This window comes from Balaenoptera musculus, chromosome 8 (genome assembly GCF_009873245.2).
Source record: "Balaenoptera musculus isolate JJ_BM4_2016_0621 chromosome 8, mBalMus1.pri.v3, whole genome shotgun sequence".
Lineage (NCBI taxonomy): Eukaryota > Metazoa > Chordata > Mammalia > Artiodactyla > Balaenopteridae > Balaenoptera > Balaenoptera musculus.
In genome coordinates, this window is record NC_045792.1 from 14,287,928 (window position 1) to 14,306,777 (window position 18,850).

Below are 18,850 nucleotides of genomic sequence, written 5' to 3' on the forward strand. Positions count from 1 at the left end.
AGCCCGTGCACCGCAACGAAGAGTAGCCCCTGCTCGAGCAACTAGAGAAAGCCCGTGCGCGGCAACGAAGACCCAACGCAGCCAATAAATAAATAACACTAAGAGAAGGGGTTATATTCTAAACATCAAGAGTAACAGTAAAAAAACAAAACAAAACAAAATCAAAGGATATGAGCCTGTATTTCATGAGAAGGAAAAACAAATGGTTAGAAAAATGCAGATTAAAATTAAGCTGAGATGCCATTTTTAACTTATCAGATTGGCAAAGTTCAAAAAAGTTAAGGGCTTCCCTGGTGGTGCAGTGGTTGAGAGTCTGCCTGCCAATGCAGGGGACACGGGTTTGAGCCCTGGTCTGGGAAGATCCCACATGCCGCGGAGCGGCTGGGCCCGTGAGCCACAATTACTGAGCCTGCGCGTCTGGATCTTGTGCTCTGCAACAAGAGAGGCCGCGACAGAGAGAGGCTCGCGCACTGCGATGAAGAGTGGTCCCCGCTCGCCGCAACTGGAGAAAGCCCTCGCACAGAAACGAAGACCCAACACAGCCAAATAAAAATAAATAAATAAATAAATAAATAAATAAACTTCTTAAAAAAAATTTAATAGTACACTGTTAGATTGTGTATGGAACAGTAGGGACTCTTGTTAGGATTATGTATCGGTCCAACCTCTATGAAGTGCAATTTGGCAATATTTAATTAAATTACAGGTGCAAATACATTATGGTCCTGCAATTCCATTTATTTGTATTTGTTACAAATAGTCTTAATGTTCAAAATGACATTTATTGTTAGAAATAAAACTGTAAAAACAAGACATATGAGAAATCTTTGTGACCTTGGGTTTGGCAAGGATTTGTTAGACATGACACCAAAAGCACAATCCATTAAAAAAAAAAAGGATAAAACAGACTTCAGCAAAATTAAAAACTCTTGCACTTCAAAAGACACCATTAAGAAAATGAAAAGACAAGTCACAGACTGGTAGATATATTTGCAAATCATGTAGCTGATAGAAGACTTGTATTCAAAAATATATAAGAACTTTTACAATTCAATAGTAAGAAGAAAAACAACTCAATTTAAAAAAAAAGTTTTGAACACACGCTTCACTAAAGATATGATAGTAATAGCTAATAAGCACATGAAAAGATGTTCAACATCGTTAGTCATTAGGGAATGCAAATTAAAGCCACAATTAGATACTATTTTACATCTACTAGAATGGTTATACTAAAAAAGATAGTAACAAATGTTTGTGAGGATGTGGAGAAACAGGAACCTCATTCATCCATCGCTGGTGGGAATGTAAAATGGAACAGCCAGTTTGGCAAACTGGCAGTTTCTTAAAATGTTATACATAAATTTACCATACAACCCAGCAATTCTTCACTCCTAGATATCAACCCAGACAAATGAAAACATATGTCCATGCGAAGACTTGTATGAGGATGTCCAGAGCAGCATATTGTATGACTCCATTTATCCAGAAAAGGCAAATCTAAAGAGATAGAAAAGAGATTAGTGATTGCCTGGCGCTGAGGGTGAGAACAAGGAGTGGCTGCAAAGAGCACAAGAGATCTTAAGAGACTGGTGGAAATATTCTAAATCTGGATTATGGTGATGGTTGTACAACTGGGTAAATTTGCTAAAAATTACCGAGAACAGGTGAAATCACTTAAAATGAGTGAATTTTATGTAAATTATACCTCAATACAATTAAAAAAAATGACATTTATACAGTCATTGTGGCATTTTAAGAGCAAAAGAACAAACTTAAATGTCCATCAATAGAGGACTAGTTAAATAAATTATAGGGGATCTGTACAAAGTGGCTGCATTAAAAAAAAAAGGAGCTCCTTTATATATTGGTATGAAGTAATCTTCAGGTTTTATTAGGTGAGAAGTGCAAGATGTAGAGTATGATAACATTTGTGTGGAAAATAGGGGAAGGAAGAAAAATGTGTACTTAAGAATTTGCTTGGGGACTTCCCTGGTGGCACAGTGGTTAAGAATCTGCCTGCCAATGCAGGGAACATGGGTTCCATCCCTGATCTGGGAAGATTCCACATGCAGCGGATCAACTAAGCCTGTGTGCCACAACTGCTGAGCCCATGTGCCACAACTACTGAAGCCCGTGCGCCTAGAGCCCATGCTTCACAACAAGAGAAGCTATCACAATGAGAAGCCAACGCATTGCAGTGAAGAGTAGCCCCCACTTGCGGCAACTAGAGAAAGCCCACGCGCAGCAATGAAGACCCAACGCAGCCAAAACCAAACAAAACAAAAAATCACGATGCATTTATCACCCATAAAAAAAAAAAGAATTTGCTTATGTATGCCTAGAATACCTCCGATATATAATACTTTAAATATCTTGTGAAGCTATATAAGAAACTAGTATTATTGTTTGCCTCTGTAGAAGGCAACTGGGTGGCTGCAGAGGGAGGCGGAGGGAGACCTTTCACTGCATATTTGAACCATGTGAATTATGACTTATAAAGGAAGTAAATAAAAATTAAAACTTAAAAAAATGGTATTCAAATAAAGGAGGTTATCTGACCTTTTCGTTTTTCTTTTACAGAAAAATTACTTCCAACAGGTGGTGCTCCTGAAACACCATACAAGTTTTACTTTACTTTTTTTTTTTTTTTTTTTTTTTGAGAAAAACCCGAATTTGCTCTGATGGCCTTTCTTCTCCATTTGTCACCTTTGGGACTCTTGAGTCTAGATTTAGGGTTGAAAATCTCTACTAGGATTGCTCCAAAATGTATTGCTTTGTTTCTGAGAACTGGATAGAAGGGAAAACACCTGGATTAGAAAAAGAAAAATTGCAACTGGTTCAGAAAACCAAATAATGCTTGGGCCCTGTTTTCCTGATTGAAAATTCTGGTTGATTGAATTAGAACTTCTGATTGATTGCTTGGGTGATTGGAAGGTTAATATAGGTTCAGTGATTCTTAACTAAGGGCGACTTTGCCTCCCGTGGGGATACTTGCAATATCTGGAGATATTTTTGTTGTCACAGCTGGGGAGTACTACTGGCATCTGGTGGACAGAGGCGAGGGACGCTGCTAAAAATCCTACAATGCACAGCAGCGTCATCCCCCTCCCCCCAAGGAATTATCAATCAATCCTTCCTACCCCCCCATCCTTATAGCTGCTTGGGGAAAGGAGATAAACTTGGCAGTAGTTGGGAAGGCAGGTAGTGCAAAGGCACTTTCTTAGAATTGGTGTAGAGAGACACACCTACTCTGAGTCCTGGGCTCAATTCTTCCTCAAATGGTTTCCTTGAAGGTGGCTGTATTGGTCATCTTCCCGTTCCTTAAGGGGCTAAAAAGGATAGTACAGTCATAATCATTTTCCATCATCCTCTATGAATTAATTTGATGCATATTTATTTTTTAATTAAAAAAATTTTTAGCTTTCACTCTAAATGTCTTTATTTTTTTCACCTTTCTTCATATGTATATACTTTTTAAAAATTTTTATTGCAGTATAGTTGATTTACAATGTTGTGTTAGTTTCAGGTATACAGCAAAGTGAATCTATTATACATATACATATATCCACTCTTTTTAAAAAAAAACTTTTTTAAAGACTCTTTTCCTGTATAGATCATTACAGTGTATTGAGTAGAATTCCCTGTGCTATACAGCAAGTTCTTATTAGTTATCTATTTTATATATAGTAGTGTGTATATGTCAAATCCCAATCTCCCTATTTATCCCTCCCTGCCCTTACCCCCTGGTAACCATAAGTTTGTTTTCTATTGATGCATACTTATTGAGTGCTTTTTATGTTCAAGGCTTTGGAGTGGTTTCTTTATGGTCCTGGGGGTGGGAGAGGACAAGAATGGAGACTCTGTATCTAGTTTCTCTGTGTGTTCTTCAACTTTTTCTCACTAGACCCTGACCTCAGTCTCTCTCAACCCTTCTCTTTATTTCATCCATTGTACCCAAAGGGATAACGATGCCACCGTCTGGTATGTCCTAAGCAGTTTCTTCCAAATAACTTGTCCCCCAATTCCAAAATTTTACCACTACTAACTAGCAATGTCTCTTTCATTTCACATTCCCTTACCTGATAGAGCTGATCATTGGACAACAGTGTCTGCTTGTCTGAAGCTGCACAAAAAATAAACAAAATGTACATATACACAAGATAGAATGAATAACAAACTGGGATATATTCACCCAATGGAGTACTGAATAGCAATAAGAATTAGTGAAATACATCTACATATAACACTATGGATAGATCTCACAAGCATATTGTTGAGTAAAAGAAGCCACACACAAGAGTACTTACTGTATGAGTCTATTTACGTAAGAAACAAAAACAGGCAAAATGAATCAATGTTGTTAGAAGTCAGGATAGTGGTCGCTTTGGGGACTAGGTGGAGGCTGGAAGTGACCACAAGTGTTAATTCTCTTTCTTAAACTGGGTGCTGGATTCATGTGTGTGTTTGCTTTGTCAGAAAATTTTTTTGAGCTGTGTGTATGTGATTCATGCACTTTTCTGTATGTAGGTTTTACTTCAAGAAAGAGTTTTTTAAAAAGCACAGAGGACAAATCAGAGAGAGTTGGATCTTGAGATAGGCAAATATGCTGTGAAAACACCAAGTGTCCTTTTCTCCTGCCTACAGAACCAGAGCCCCACCCAGCCATGCTCATCAGTGACACGTGCCAACCCAGTCTTTTCTATTGGTTCTATTTTGGTAGGAAGGAGGCTAAGGGTCCCAGGTGGTCTCACCTCTCATCTAAGAGCATTCTTTTACCTCTTGACTGGCGAACTCCTTCCTGTCCAGCAATGTAGTAGACCCCAACAGCAAGGAGGAAAATGCTGATGATTTCAGCGAAGATAAAGCCAGACACAGTGGCTGAATTCAGCTCAATGCAGTTCTGACACACTGTGGGGAAAGGGAAGGATAAGCCTCCTTCGAGGTGTGAAAGTTGTTCTGGATTTTTTTCTCCTGAGATAATACCTCTGTCTAGGGCAGCAGACTGCTCTCTCTGTGGGTGGTATGGCAAGGGAATTGCCTGGGAAGATCCTTGGACTGAGAACTCAATGCTTTTTGATGTTCCTCTGTCCCCCAGGAGTCCTGGGGAAGCCCATGTAGTCTTACTACCAGCAACTATTGAAATATAAGGAAGACCAGATCCCATTCTCCATGCTCAACTGCCTTCTACATTTCTGTTGCTTACCTTGTAGTCTCCCCTGTCTCCCTTACCCGCTCTAACTCACTTTATATAAACTGCTGACTGCTCCAGTCTGTGGGGCCTACCCGAAAGTGAGTCAGGCTTTACAACACAGGCTATGCTTTTTCAAGAATTTGGGGGAACTGCTTTGTTAAATTGAAAAAGAAGTAAGTTAAAAAAAAAAAAAAAGAAGAAGTAAGTTGAGGGACTTCCCTGGTGGTCCAGTGGTTAAGTCTCCACGTTCCCAATGCAGGGGGCCAGAGTTTGATCCCTGGTCAGGGAATTAGATCCTGCATGCTGCAACTAAAAAGATGCTGCATGCTGCAACTAAAAGATCCCACATGCCGCAACTAAAGATCCCCCATGCCTCAATGAAGATCCCGCGTGCCACAACTAAGACCCGGTGCAGCCAAATAAATAAATTAAAAAAAAAAAAAAGAAGAAGTACGTTGAGATTAAGAAAACTCGCTCTTACTTCACTGTTTAGCATCTATTTCCACACTCACCCCAGACAAGAAGCTCACCAGAACAGCAAGTACTGCTTAATTTCACACAAGCAAACCAAAGGGGTTACGTACTTCTATAATATACTTGGAGTGGTTTTGAACGGTTCTTTGATCCTTGACACCAATATATCCCTCGAGGATCCTTGGTACTACTTCCAAGATTCCAAGTCTTTTTACTTGTGTTTACAGGACTTATTTCCACCTGATCTTTAAACCATCTGATATCTTTTTCATTCATGTCACAAGTCAGAAGTACTGAACCATCTTCTCGATTGTCATCCACTTTTACTGAAAAAGGAAATGTCTGTTAAGATCTTGCCTCTGAAATTCTCCCTGTCCCAGGGCATCAGGAGAAGACCATGACAGTAGTGCTTCTTAAGCTTTAATGTGCACATGAATCACATGGGGTCTAATTAGAATTTCAGGTTTTATTCAGTAGTTCTGGGGAGGTACTGAGATTCTGCATTTCTAACATGCTCCCAGGTGATGCCAATGCTGTTGATTCACAGGTTGTGCTTTGAGTAGTGCCTAGCTGCTAGGGTCCTGTTTCTCCTCCAAGAACCAGAAAATTAATTGTTTATCTACAGGAAAGTTGCCAGGGAGGTCAAGACTGGCCACTGATTTGGTTGACACTGGAGAGGTTTGCTGTCTATCCTTCATCATCCCATCCCTTCTTAGCGCTTCACTTGCTCCTATAGGACTACTGTTGTGGGAAGCCATATTTCCATGAATTTCCTCAGAGGTTGATGATAGAAAGAAGCCATTTCCCCTACCTTCATTCAACTGCGCCATAGTACCTGTAGAGACAGAAGAGAGACAGTGGATCAGCTGGGCATGGAGTCATTCAGATCCCCTGATGTATCATTTCCACGGTCATTTGAGGCCAACATGGAGAGCGAGAGCCTAATTCATGTGAGTGACAGTATCTATACCTATTTCCTTGGATTGTAGCCTAAATCACCAAACCGAATTTAGGGTGTTGTATAGCAAAGAGTTTGTCTGGTCTTTCTCCTGGGTTGCTGGGAGGGAGTTTCTCAACCCTTGGAATTTCATGAATGACAGGATTGCCTTTGTGATTCCTCGTGGGCCCTTGGATCACACATGAGTTTATGCTAATGAGATGACTCAGGATGGGACTGGTCAAGACCAAACATGTGATTGGAGAATTGGGGCTTTGAGCCCTAGGAGGGGGAGGAGGACTGGAGATTGAGTTCAGTCACATGACTAATGATTCAATCAATCATGCTTATGTAATGAAACCCCAATAAAAACTCAGTCATACTTCCTAGTTGGTGAATATATCAATGTGCCAGGAGGGTGATGTATTTTAATTCCTGAAGGAGAGGGCATGGAAGCTCTGTGTTCAGGACCCTCCAGGACCTCACCCTATGTGTCTCTTCATTTGGCTAGATCTGATTTTATTTTTTATAATAAAACTGTAGTAGTAAGTATAGGGCTTTCCGGAGTTCTGTGAGTTGTTCTAGCAAATTCTAAGGGGGTTCTTGAGAACCCTCCTGATTTGTAGGCAGTTCGTTAGAAGTGTGGGTAGTCTGGGGAGCCCTGAACTTGTGCCTAGCTTTTAAAGTGAAGGCAGTCTTTTTGGGGAGTGAGCCCTTAACCTTTGAGGTCTGACACTAACTCTGGACAGTTAGTATTGCAGAACTGTATTGCAGTATACGTAAGGGTATTGCCTGTACAGTGTGGAATGCTCTGCTCCTTTAGCAGCTAAAGCCCTGGCAAAGACTGGGTGTGCACTAGCTAAAGTCTTTCAGAGCTGAGTTACTTCTAAAATCTTCAGCCTTGGTGATCCATTTTTTGTGGAAACCCTGAACGTCCCAAAGGAGTTAGCTATTAAATAGCCCTCAAATCTGTCTCAAAACTCAGAGTAGTAGAGTTGCATGGTAGACATACTATAGAGAACCAACACTGGAGTTCAGTTCAATTGGATTTAATCCAAACACTTACCACTATTATGTGCCTGACATGAGTAACGAGTGTGGAAGAAACGGGTGGTGATACAAATAACTAGTTGTCGCTTCTGAAGAGTTTACAATGAAGTGGAAAAAAAATAAACACAAATGTAATAAATGTAATAGTACTTATAAATTATCATTTAGTATTTGTATAAATGCATATGGAAAGGGGTAGAAACTATTGATTTTGACCAAGGGTGAGGGGACAGGGAAAGCTTGACAGAGAAGATGGCATTTGGTTCTGCCTTGAAGAATGAGTAAGAATTCACCAGACAGAGAAAGAGTTTCCAGGTAGAAAGAATAGCTGAACAAAGATACAGACTTGGAAAAGGACAAAAGAGGTAGTTTGGCTAGAGGTAGAGTTTGTTATGGGGAGAGATGGGGGCATAGATCAAAGTGTGATGGAAACAGTTGGAAGGAGTCAACAGTCTTAGAACTTCATACAGGGGTGAACTGTTTATGAATAGTTCACCCGGAACAGTGCCTGGAACATGGTAGGAGCTTTATATATTTTGAATGAATGTATGAGTGAATAAATGAGTAAATGAAGATAAAGAAAAGCAAGACAAAGAGTTAAGCAGATTTCTAACTAGCTCTTCTCCCCATCCACCTGATCACCATGGGAGGAACAAAGAGTCCCCTCATTCTAACTCTGATTCAAAACTCCCCATATCTCCTCCCTCTTGTGTCTCCCTCCCACCCTCCCTATCCCACCCGTCTAGGTGGTCACAAAGCACCGAGCTGATATCCCTGTGCTATGCGGCTGCTTCCCACTAGCTATCTATTTTACATTTGGTAGTATATATACAGACTTAAAATTTTAAATATATTCTTATATCTGTGGACGTCTCTTTAGCATTTCATACTCATGGTGATTTTCTCCGTCTGGAAGCTCTCTACTCCCTTGGTTTCTATGGAATAGCACTCGTCTGATTATTTCAGCTCTTGGATCATTCCCTTATCTCTTTACTGACATCTTTGTCCTCTAACTATTCCTTAAAGGTGGTATCCTCACAGTTCTATCCTCAGCCTCCTCTTCCTCACATCTCTCATAGTTCTTGCATGATTTCAACAACTTTCAATGTGGAGAGAATCATCTCTAGTCCAGATTCCAGGCATCGGCCCAGTTTATCCACTTCCTATTGTATTTCCAACTGAATATTCGTTCAGGCAACCTATATTGTACCTTACACTCAATCTGGCAACGTTGAAACTTATCTCTTCAATTAGACTACGAGCTAATTGGAGCAGAAGGTTTTTATTCACCTTTATACCCTTCTAGCCTAACACGTAATAGGATCTCACACATATTTGTTGACCAGCTGACCAACAGAGTGAGCGAATGCTTCATAGGTCTACTTCTAACCCCAGCTCTGAGTTAAAGAACACATACCTTTTCTCTTCAGATTCCTGGCCTGTGCCCTTTGGGCTACATTCAAACCTAAGATGGTGGCATCCGGATTCTCTCTCAAACCAGTAAAGTCATCTGTTTTGATTTCTTAAGACACAAGGACTCCATCTTTCCCATGGAACACGGCTTCTCTTTAGCAGAGAGCAGTAAGAAGCTTCATTTTTGCCCTTCCTTCTCTGAACTTTAGGGTGACAGCTCGAGGTTAGGGGATCCCAATATTCTTGTCCCCCAGTGATGGCTTCTTCCCTTGAGCCCTTCTCCAGACTGTCAGACCCCCTAGCGGGCCCTTACCTTGAAGAAGAGTGATAGCCAGGATGAGGCCAGACAGACGCGTCCTCTGCTCCATAGCAGCCTCTGTTCTTCTCCCGCAGAAGCACTGAGCAGCCCCTAGCAGCCAGCCAGACAGCCTGTGCTAGCATATAGCCTGGCTCCGCCCAGCATCCTTAGGGCTGGGGCCCCTGTGAGAAGGCAAGAACCCGGAGCCTCCACCCTCTGCTTCAAGTGTGGGCAGTGGGTGGGGGCAGGGCTCAGGAGGGCTGCAGGTGCAGATATCTCTGGATTTTCAGTTAAGGAGAGGAGCGTGGGTGGTGGAGGGGAGGGAGCAGGAGGGAGTGCTGGATTCCCATCTCAGAGACTCAGCTGGTACAGAAAGCCACCTTGGGTGCTGGGCAGGAGGTGGCCTGGGCCCCTTTCTTTTTATGAGGGGAAGATAAACGTTTCTGCCACCACTTGTTACTTGGATCTCAGCCAGTTGTTGCCTGTTGCTAGCTGTTGTTGTTAGAACTAGTGAATTTAGGTGGGAACTCTTAGGTGCTTGGGGCTGGAACTCTGAACAGAAAGCCACCTCAGTCCAGGGATTTTTTTCACTGCTCTCTTGAGATGCGATCATCAAAGTGGTGCCTGCCTGGAAAGGAATAGGTAGGACAATTCCACCAAGACAGACCATACATTTCCAAGGACTAGGGTCAGCTGCGTTCCCAAGATCTCAGGCCCCTCAGCCGGTCAGCCAGTGAATTGACAAAAATGTACGGAGCTCTCGTCATGTGCCACACACAGGCCAGGTGCTGGTGATACAGAAGTGAGCGAGACATGTACGCTCTCTGCCCTCAGATAAATTACAGTCTAACTGCAACAGTGTAGACAGTTTGGGATTTCCATAGCCCAGAGGAAAAAAGTCCATTTGTCTCCTGGGGAGGCTCAATTGTGCTGCGAGTTAATCATATTGTTATTAATAACTCTCTCTCTTATTGAGAACATATGAAGTGTCAGGCACCATGGAAACATTCCATTCGAATTCTTCTCATGATACTGAGGGAATTAGGCTCTGAAGAATTCTGTGACTGGCTCAGACCCAGCAGGTAGACAGTATTGGAGCCAGGATGTAAATCTCTCATTAGGGGCCTCCCAAAGCTCAAACTCCCACTGCTAAGAAGCTATTTAGTCTGGTGTCCCAGGCGGCCCAAGGAGGACCTCGGGTAGGGTCCCAAGAAAGACCAGGAAAGGGAGGAACCTAGCTGATATGGCTTATGGGATGGAGTTCACAGCTTGTCTCAAGGGTTTTGAGAGGTGGCAGTTTTTAGGTGGTGAGTAAATGTAGTGATGTTGTTGACAGGAACTCAGAATTTCTTGTTTTTCATCAGTGACTCAAGAAAGGACACCCTGAATCTCCTTTTACTTCCTAGAAGTCCAGGCAACCTTTTCCATATCGTCTGCTTCCCCCTTCTACCCCTCCCCCACCCTCCATGCTCTGAGAAAGAGCGATTTGCACCTGCTTCCTTCCTACCCCACCCCCAGCCTACCTCTACCCTGGCAGCCTCCCATCACCAACAGTGGAGAGCAGAGAAATAGGCGTCTTCTAGTGCCTCCGCTACCCTTTACTTTTTCCGGGTACACATGAGTCAGTTGGGGGAAGGCGGCTTTCACCTTGGCTGATAGTTCTGTGACTTGGGTCTGTCTACTGGATGAATTCTGCTGGAAGATGGAACACAGGAGTTTTCTGTCTGGCCTGATACTGGCTGCCCTTCTCTCCCAAGGTAAGGCTTCTCTGGGTGGATGGGGGCATCTTGGAGAAGGGACCTAAGGGGGACATTACCACCTGGAATGTGGTCCACTCGAAAGTCCTTCTCAATGCTAGCTTCAATTCACCAGGCAGCGTTGTCAAGGAGGGCCATGTTGGGATGTAGCACAGGGTCTGGGAAGCACAGGCTCTTGGCTCTGACTGACTCCAGCTAGGGGTGCACCTTGGCCTTGAATGTCTCCCTGAAGACCTTAGGCCAGAGATCTGTAGGAAGTGTTGCAGTATGTGCGTGCCTTAGCCTAGGGCTGGTAATGGGAGCACTGTTCCTTCTAGGGCAGAGAGCCTTTGGGATCCAGGACTCTTGGTCATTTGGCCATCATGATGTCACCACCTGGGGCCATGGCCCAGCACTCAGGGGAATGCTTTAAGAGAAAAGTTAAATTGAGGCTGAGCAGGAGGGAGGGCAGATTTGGGTTGGTAGAATGACCCACTCATCCACGTTTGCCTGGTTTTAAAACTGATACTCTCATGTCCCAGGTATTCTCTCAATCCCAGGCAAACTGGGATGAATGGTTACCCTAGTAGTCAGCTTCTTTGGGACATCCAGGATTTCCATTGGAAACGGATCCCCAAGGAATACATGACTATGCGATGTGGAGCATCTGATGTACATGTATCTCCCTGAGAATACATGCATTTTCTCCTGACCTGCTACAGAGGCAAGAGAAATGGCTCTTCAGGGGGTTTTCTAGAGGATGCTCTTCTATCCAAATTGGTAACTGACTATGAATCTCAGGAAGAATGTAGATTCCACTTTTTCCTGGGATTGGAGATATAGATTCCAGTGCCTCTGTGGGCTGTGGAGATGCTCTCAGTCACAGCAGTTCAGTGGATCTAGAAAGGTGCCGTTCATACCTCCAACCCTTAAACTCCCCACAAGACTTGATCTGTGTGGAGCCCCAAGAACAGATTCAATAAAAAGTTTTTTCCTGTCCCTCTCCTCCTAAGCAAGTGTAGAACAACTAAAAATCTTTACATGGGATTTGCCCTAGGTCCCCTTTTGGACCACTGGGATGGTAATTCATATTAGCTTCTCTCCTACCCCCAGCCATCACTGGCCATAGGAAAGGCTTTAGTAGTACCATTCCCTTGGTAGTGGTTGGGGCAAGGGTGGGGCGAGGAGGCAGAAGATGAGAGGTTGACGTGGGAGTGTTGCAGGCGGCTGGGAAGTAGAATTAGAAGGTTTCTTGGAGAAAAAAATGTGGACATCTCCAATTGAGTACCATTCTTCTGCCTTTCTATATCTCTTGGGTGTTTTAGCAGTCTGGGCTCCCCTTCTACTTCTAATCAGTGGTCTGAACACATTTCCAGGAAGGTTCTTGGATCAACCCAGCTCCACGTTTTCCTCTTTTGCTCCATGTCCATCAGGGCCTGTCCTCTGTTTGGATTGTATCCTCATGTCCTTCTTGGTCCCTGCAGTTTGTGGGGGGCCTATTGAAGCACTTCTCTTGTGACTTCCGTCTCTCTCACTAGAAACCATGCACTATTCTAGACTTGGAAAGTGGTCCTTCTTAAGTATGAGCCTCAGCAGAACAAGGAGTCTGGTGCAGACCAAAGAGCTGGCTCCAACTGTGGTATTTTTTCCCTTAGTGAGCCCCTTAAATGTCACTGTGGAGGAACTTGAGGACAGAGTATTTTTGAGATGCAGTACCAGTATCACGTGGCTAGAAGGAACAGTAGGACAACTGGCCTTAGGCAATAAAACTATGGACTTGGGAAAACGCAACCTGGACCCACGAGGAGTGTATGTGTGCAATGGGACAGATGGAAAAACCAGCAAAACATCTACTCTGCAAGTATACTATCGAAGTATGTGCTTCCAGAACCCTTTGGGTTGGAATGGATGGGGCCTCTGGATATGAGAACTTTCTAGGTGTAGGAGCCCTGGTGTACCAGTCTGTGCTCTCAACAAACTGGGTTGCTCTCGTAATGGTATGAGCCAGATTTTGGAGCCTGAGTGGGAAATAGCTTAATGGCAAAAGAACAATAGGGACCTTGTGACCCAAGCAGTAGGGGCTTGGTTGGGAGAGTGGTTGGCCTACTGCCTTGTTTAAGTTCCTACAAAGCTGAGACAACTTCTTGGCTCTCCTCAGGGATTTCTTGGGTTGAAGGTTAGAGGTAGATGTAGCAAGGCTCTCAGCAGGACTTTTTCCTAGTTTGGGTCTTGGCATGAGAGACCCTGGGGCTGCCCTAAGAGGCAGAGATGGTTCCCTGATCTTGAAGACCCTCCACCTCTCCTTCGGCCTCCCCTCCCCCACAGTGTGCCAGAACTGTGTGGAGCTGGACTCAGCCACCCTGGCAGGCATCGTCATCACCGACATCATTGCCACTGTGCTCCTTGCTTTGGGAGTCTACTGCTTTGCTGGACACGAGACTGGAAGGCTCTCCAGGGGTAAGTGGAAGGGACAGAACATGTGTGTGTTGTGGCTGTGAATGTGGGTATGAGTGTCTACCTGCTAAGGAATGGGGCTGGAGGTGGGTTGTGTCTCATCTGGGGGTCACTATTGCAACCTCCTAAGGACTCCTACAACTGGTTGCTGACAGAACTTAGGTGCCCATATGGCTCATGCAGACTTCCAAGGGTGTGACCAGCTGCAGTCCCCCTGCAGCATTCATGGGGTCTCACTGTCCCATCTCCTAGGCCCTTGTTGACTCTCTTTCCCTGGTTCTTCTAGCTGCTGACACTCAAGCTTTGTTGGGGAATGACCAGCTCTATCAGGTGAGCCCTGAGGGGAAAAGGATGAGAATGGGGGGAGGAGTGAGTGGGGATGGAGAGCCTGATACTAGGTTTAATGTGTATGTGTGTGAAGGTCCTAGTGGGGAATTCATCACTGGGGAGTCTGGAAAGGCCAGGAATGAGCTCTCATTTCTGGGGTCTGCTGGGGTTCTCCCTGGGAGAGTTCTGACACTGCCTCACTGTTTCTCCTTCTCATCTCTTAGCCCCTTCGAGATCGGAATGATGCTCAGTACAGTCGTCTTGGTGAGAACTGGGCTCGGAACAAGTGAACCTGAGGCTGGTGGCTTCTAGGCTCATTGGTTATCGACTGGACCTTCTCTCCTTGCTCAGCCAAGAAAGCTGTCCTCCTTCACTCAGCAGGCGCCTGGACTTGTGAAGTCTCCGGGACAAGGCATGGGAGTGGCCCTGACTTGACTGGGCCCTTGCTCTCCCTGCCCATCTGTGTCCTTCCTTCATCAGTTCCCTCCTCTGCCCCACATGGACCATGTGATGGACAGTCTCCCACCACATCTTGACCCACTGGTGTTTCTGTCCTGGTGGGCTCCCTGGGTGCAGGATCGGCCCCACCACACTCTCTTGGCTCCAGTCCCCTATTATAACCCTTCTACGGCTTTGACTTCCTCACCACAGTGGAGGGCGGGCTGCTGTGTTTAGGGACACAGCCACTCAGAAGTTTCCATGACATCATGAGCGGAGGTGGCAGAGACATCAAAGGTCCTGAGGATCACTTCTTATCAAGGCTCCGAGAGTGTGTATGACAAAGTCCCATTTCTGCTAAGGGGCTGGCCTTGGCTTTATGACCCCTGTGGAGTGGTAGCCACTACCTACAAGGAGGTCTCAGCCAAGGCCCCTTCAGTACCCTTTTCCCCTGTATAGAAGGTACCATTCTATTTTCTTTCTGCAGAACCTGTCCCTGCCCCACCCCTGCCTTCTGCATAGTAAACTGACATCAGAAACTCTTCATCAATTAAAACATACTATCCTTCTCCACCCACTTGGAAAGCTGGAGTCTGAGACTGGGTGGGGAATTAGGTTATTTTCAATAGATGTCATCTTTAGCCATTGGGTTAGTGGTGGTTCTGAAACTTTGGGATTTATTTAAAAAATACACACTTGGGTCCCACTTGGGGACACTCTTGTGTCCCCAGGTGATTCTGAAGCAGCCTCAATTCAGAGAATCTCTGGTTTAGAGGAATAATTGAAGCTACTTTTTCTTTTTTTTTTTTTTTAAACATCTTTATTGAAGTATAATTGCCTTACAATGAAAGCTACTTATTCTTTTGTGTCCTTTACGCCCATTCCTGTCTACCATGTGTGGGAATCCCTCTTTTTTTTCTCTGCATAAGAGTAATTCAATAAACTTCAGAACAGTTTAATGAGAGATGGGTGGTTTTCTTTTTAAAGATTTTTTTGATGTGGACCATTTTTAAAGTCTTTATTGAATTTGTTATAATATTGCTTCTGTTTCATGTTTTGGTTTTTTGGCTGTGAGGCATGTGGGGTCTTAGCTCCCCAACCAGGGATCAAACCCACACCCCCTGCATTGGAAGGCAAAATTTTAACCACTGGACCACCAGGGAAGTCCCCAAGAGTGGGAGTTTCTTAGACCAGGGTTCCCAAAGGAGAAAATTATTAACAACCACATAGCCAGAGATCTGGATGATTCTGCCCACTATCTCCTCAAGATACACACAGACCCTAACTTTGTTAGAGACAGAATGAACTTCCAATTTACACATGCTTCATTCATGGTTGTGATTCATTCCTACCCTTTATACCCTACTGCTGCAGTCCTCCTAGCCCTAGATCCCATTTTCACACTGGATCCCTCCACCTTGGGCAACTCTTCCACGGCTTGCATTGCACCAATACTTGTGTCCTTCCCATGCCCTGCACACTTCCTTTGACCCTGTGCTCCTCATATACCCTTATGTCCCCCTCTACAGCTCACCAGTTCTCAAAATTCACTGCACATTGGAATCTCCTGGGGAGCTTTCAAAGTACTGATGCCTGGGTGACACCCCCAGAGAGCTGATTATACTGGGTTGGAACATCAGGACTTTTCAAACTGCCTAAGGTGATTCTAATGTGAAGCCAAGGATGAGAAACACTGACCTTCACCTGAGCCCTTCTGGAAACTTGGGTCCCTTCAGCTCTCTCTTTTTTTGTGTGTGCTTTTAAAACACAGCTTTAGGGCTTCCCTGGTGACGCAGTGGTTGGGAATCTGCCTGCCAATGCAGGGGACACGGGTTCGAGCCGCGGACAATCTGGGAAGATCCCACATGCCGCGGAGCAACTGGGCCCATGAGCCACAATTACTGAGCCTGCGCGTCTGGAACCTGTGCTCCGCAGCAAGAGAGGCCGCGATAGTGAGAGGCCCACACACCGCGATGAAGAGTGGCCCCCGCTTGCCACAACTAGAAAAAGCCCTCGCACAGAAACGAAGACCCAACACAGCCATAAATAAATAAATAAATTTAAAAAACAAAACAAACAAACAAAAAAACACAGCTTTACTGAAGTAAACTGACACGAATAAACTGCATATATTTAACGTGTAAAATTTGATAAGTTTTGGCATATATATACACTTGTGAAACATCACCAAGATTGATAAGTATGAACTTACTCAATACCCTGAACAGTTTCCTTGTGCCCCTTTGCATGCAATCTCTTCCTTATCCTCTCATCCTCTAGGCAACCACTGATAGGCTTTCTGTCATTATAGATTAGTTTCCGTTTCTCTAGAGTTTTAAATAAGTGAAATAATATAATATGTACCCTTTTTTGGTCTGGCTCCTTACACTTAGCATAATTGTTTTGAGATTCATCCATCTTGTTGCATCTATGAACAGTTCATTCCTTTCTAATGTTCAGTAGTACTCCATTGTATGGATATACCACATGTTGTTTATCCATTCACCCCTTGATTGTCTTTTGAGTGTTTCCTGGTTTTGGCTATTACAAATTAAGTTGCTATGAACATTCATACATAAATCATTATATAAGTCATACACTCATATACAAGGACATACACTCTTATCTCTATTGGATAAATACTCAGGAGTGGAATGGCTGGGATATAACTTTTAAAGAAAGTAGTCTGGCTATTCTAGGTTCTTTGCAGTCCCATATGAATTGCCGTCTCAGTTACTACAAAATGCCTGCTGAGATTTTGATCAGGATTGCATTGAATTTATAGATCAGTTTGGAGAGAACTGACATCCTAATGATATTGAGTTTTCCAGTCCATGAACTCGTCTTTTGTCAGATTTATCCCTAAGTGTTTTACTATATTTTTGATGATTGTTTATGTTATTTAAAAATTTTTGATTTCCAGTAGTTCCTTGAAATTGTATAGGAATACAATTACTTTTTATATATTGATCTTCTATCCTGAAAACTTCCTAAACCCATTTATTAATTCTAGTAGCCTTTTTTTTTGTAGATCCCATTGGATATTCCATATATTTGATCATGTTGTTTGTGAATAAAGACAGTTTTTTATTTCCAGCTTTTCCATTTCCAATCTGGATCTGTTTTACTTCTGTTTCTTGGCTCATTGCACTGCTAGAACCTCCAGTACAAAGTTGAGTAGAAGTGGAGAGAGGACAGCCTTGCCTTATTTGTGGTTTTTTGTTTTTTTTTTTTGTTGTTTTTAAGTTCTGGGTCCATTCTAAATATTTATTTATTTTGCTGTGCCGGCTCTTAGTTGCAGCACGTGGGATCTTTAGTTGCGGCATGTGAACTCTTAGTTGCGGCATGTGGGATCTAGTTCCCTGACCAGGGATTGAACCCAGGCCCCCTGCATTGGGAGCACGGAGTCTTAACCACTGGACCGCCAGGGAAGTCCCGCCTTATTTGTGATCTTAGGGGGAAAGCACTGTTTTTCATCATTAAATATGATGTCGGCTGTACGTTTTTCTTAGATGCCCTCTAACAGGTTGAGGTCATTCCCTTCTCTTTCCAGTTTGCTGAGAATTTTAAACAAAAATAGTTGTTGAGGATTGTCAAGTGCTTCTTCTGTATCCATTGAGATGATTATATGGTTTTACTTTTTTTGTCTGTTAATATGGTAAATTACATTGATGGCATGATCTGTTAAACCAATCCTGCATTCCTGAAATAAACTGTACTTGGTCATTATGTATTTTTTGTGTGTGTGTATATTATTAGATTAAATTTGCTAAAATTTTGTGAAGCTTTTTTTTTTTTGGCTGCGATGGGTCTTCGTTGCTGCGCGCGGGCTTTCTCTAGTTGCGGCGAGTGGGGGCCGCTCTTCGTTGCGGTGCTCGGGCTTCTCATTGCGGTGCCTTCTCTTGTTGCGGAGCACGGGTTCTAGGCACGTGGGCTCAGTAGTTGTGGCTCGCGGGTTCTAGAGAGCAGGCTCAGTAGTTGTGGCGCACAGGCTTAGTTGCTCTGCGGCATGTGGGATCTTCCCGGACCAGGGCTGGAACCCGTGTCCCCTGCATTGGCAGGTGGATTCTTAACCACTGCGCCACCAGGGGAGCCCGTGAAGCATTTCTGCATCTATTCATATGGGATATTGGTCTGCAGCTTTCTTTTCTCGTAATGTCTTTGTCTGGTTTTGATATCAGGGTATGTTAGTCAGGGTTCTTCAGAGCAACAGAGTTGCAGTTGATGTTGCACGTTGAGCCCAAAGGAAGGTCTAGAGACAGAGAGAGCGCCCTCTTCCTCAGAGGACCTCAGTCTGCTTTTTCTTAAGGCCTTCACTGATTGGATGAGGCTCTCCCACATTATAGAAGGTAATCTGCTTTACTCAAAGTCGACTGATATAAATGTTAATCTCAGCTAAAGAGTACCTTCACAACACAATGAGATGTGTTTGACCAAATATCTGAGTACTGTGGCTCAGCCAATCTGACACATAATATTAAGCATTGCACGTGATAAGTTTGGTCTTCATAGAATGAGTTGGAAGTATTCTC

The 18,850-nt window shown here is 43.8% G+C and overlaps 2 protein-coding genes across 3 annotated transcripts; one reads left to right on the plus strand and one right to left on the minus strand.

Annotated features, from left to right (window-relative positions):
- Positions 1 to 666: 666 nt before the first annotated feature.
- On the minus strand, positions 667 to 9,468 carry CD3G (CD3g molecule). 2 transcript variants are annotated; one of them, XM_036861725.1, is made up of 7 exons: positions 9,379 to 9,468; positions 6,477 to 6,500; positions 5,776 to 5,991; positions 4,777 to 4,908; positions 4,080 to 4,123; positions 3,246 to 3,329; positions 667 to 1,497 (listed from the first exon to the last, which is right to left on the minus strand). In XM_036861725.1, the coding sequence occupies exons 1-6, from the start codon at positions 9,431 to 9,433 to the stop codon at positions 3,264 to 3,266; spliced, it is 537 nt and encodes a 178-aa protein (XP_036717620.1). In that variant the 5' UTR covers positions 9,434 to 9,468; the 3' UTR covers positions 667 to 1,497; positions 3,246 to 3,263. The 2 variants fall into 2 exon arrangements, with proteins under 2 accessions (XP_036717620.1, XP_036717621.1); XM_036861726.1 differs by having other exon boundaries at positions 1,465 to 1,497; positions 3,250 to 3,329.
- Positions 9,469 to 11,004: 1,536 nt separating this feature from the next.
- Positions 11,005 to 15,103, plus strand: CD3D (CD3d molecule). Its single transcript, XM_036861603.1, has 5 exons — positions 11,005 to 11,120; positions 12,755 to 12,973; positions 13,425 to 13,556; positions 13,840 to 13,883; positions 14,105 to 15,103. The coding sequence occupies exons 1-5, from the start codon at positions 11,066 to 11,068 to the stop codon at positions 14,168 to 14,170; spliced, it is 516 nt and encodes a 171-aa protein (XP_036717498.1). The 5' UTR covers positions 11,005 to 11,065; the 3' UTR covers positions 14,171 to 15,103.
- Positions 15,104 to 18,850: the final 3,747 nt, after the last annotated feature.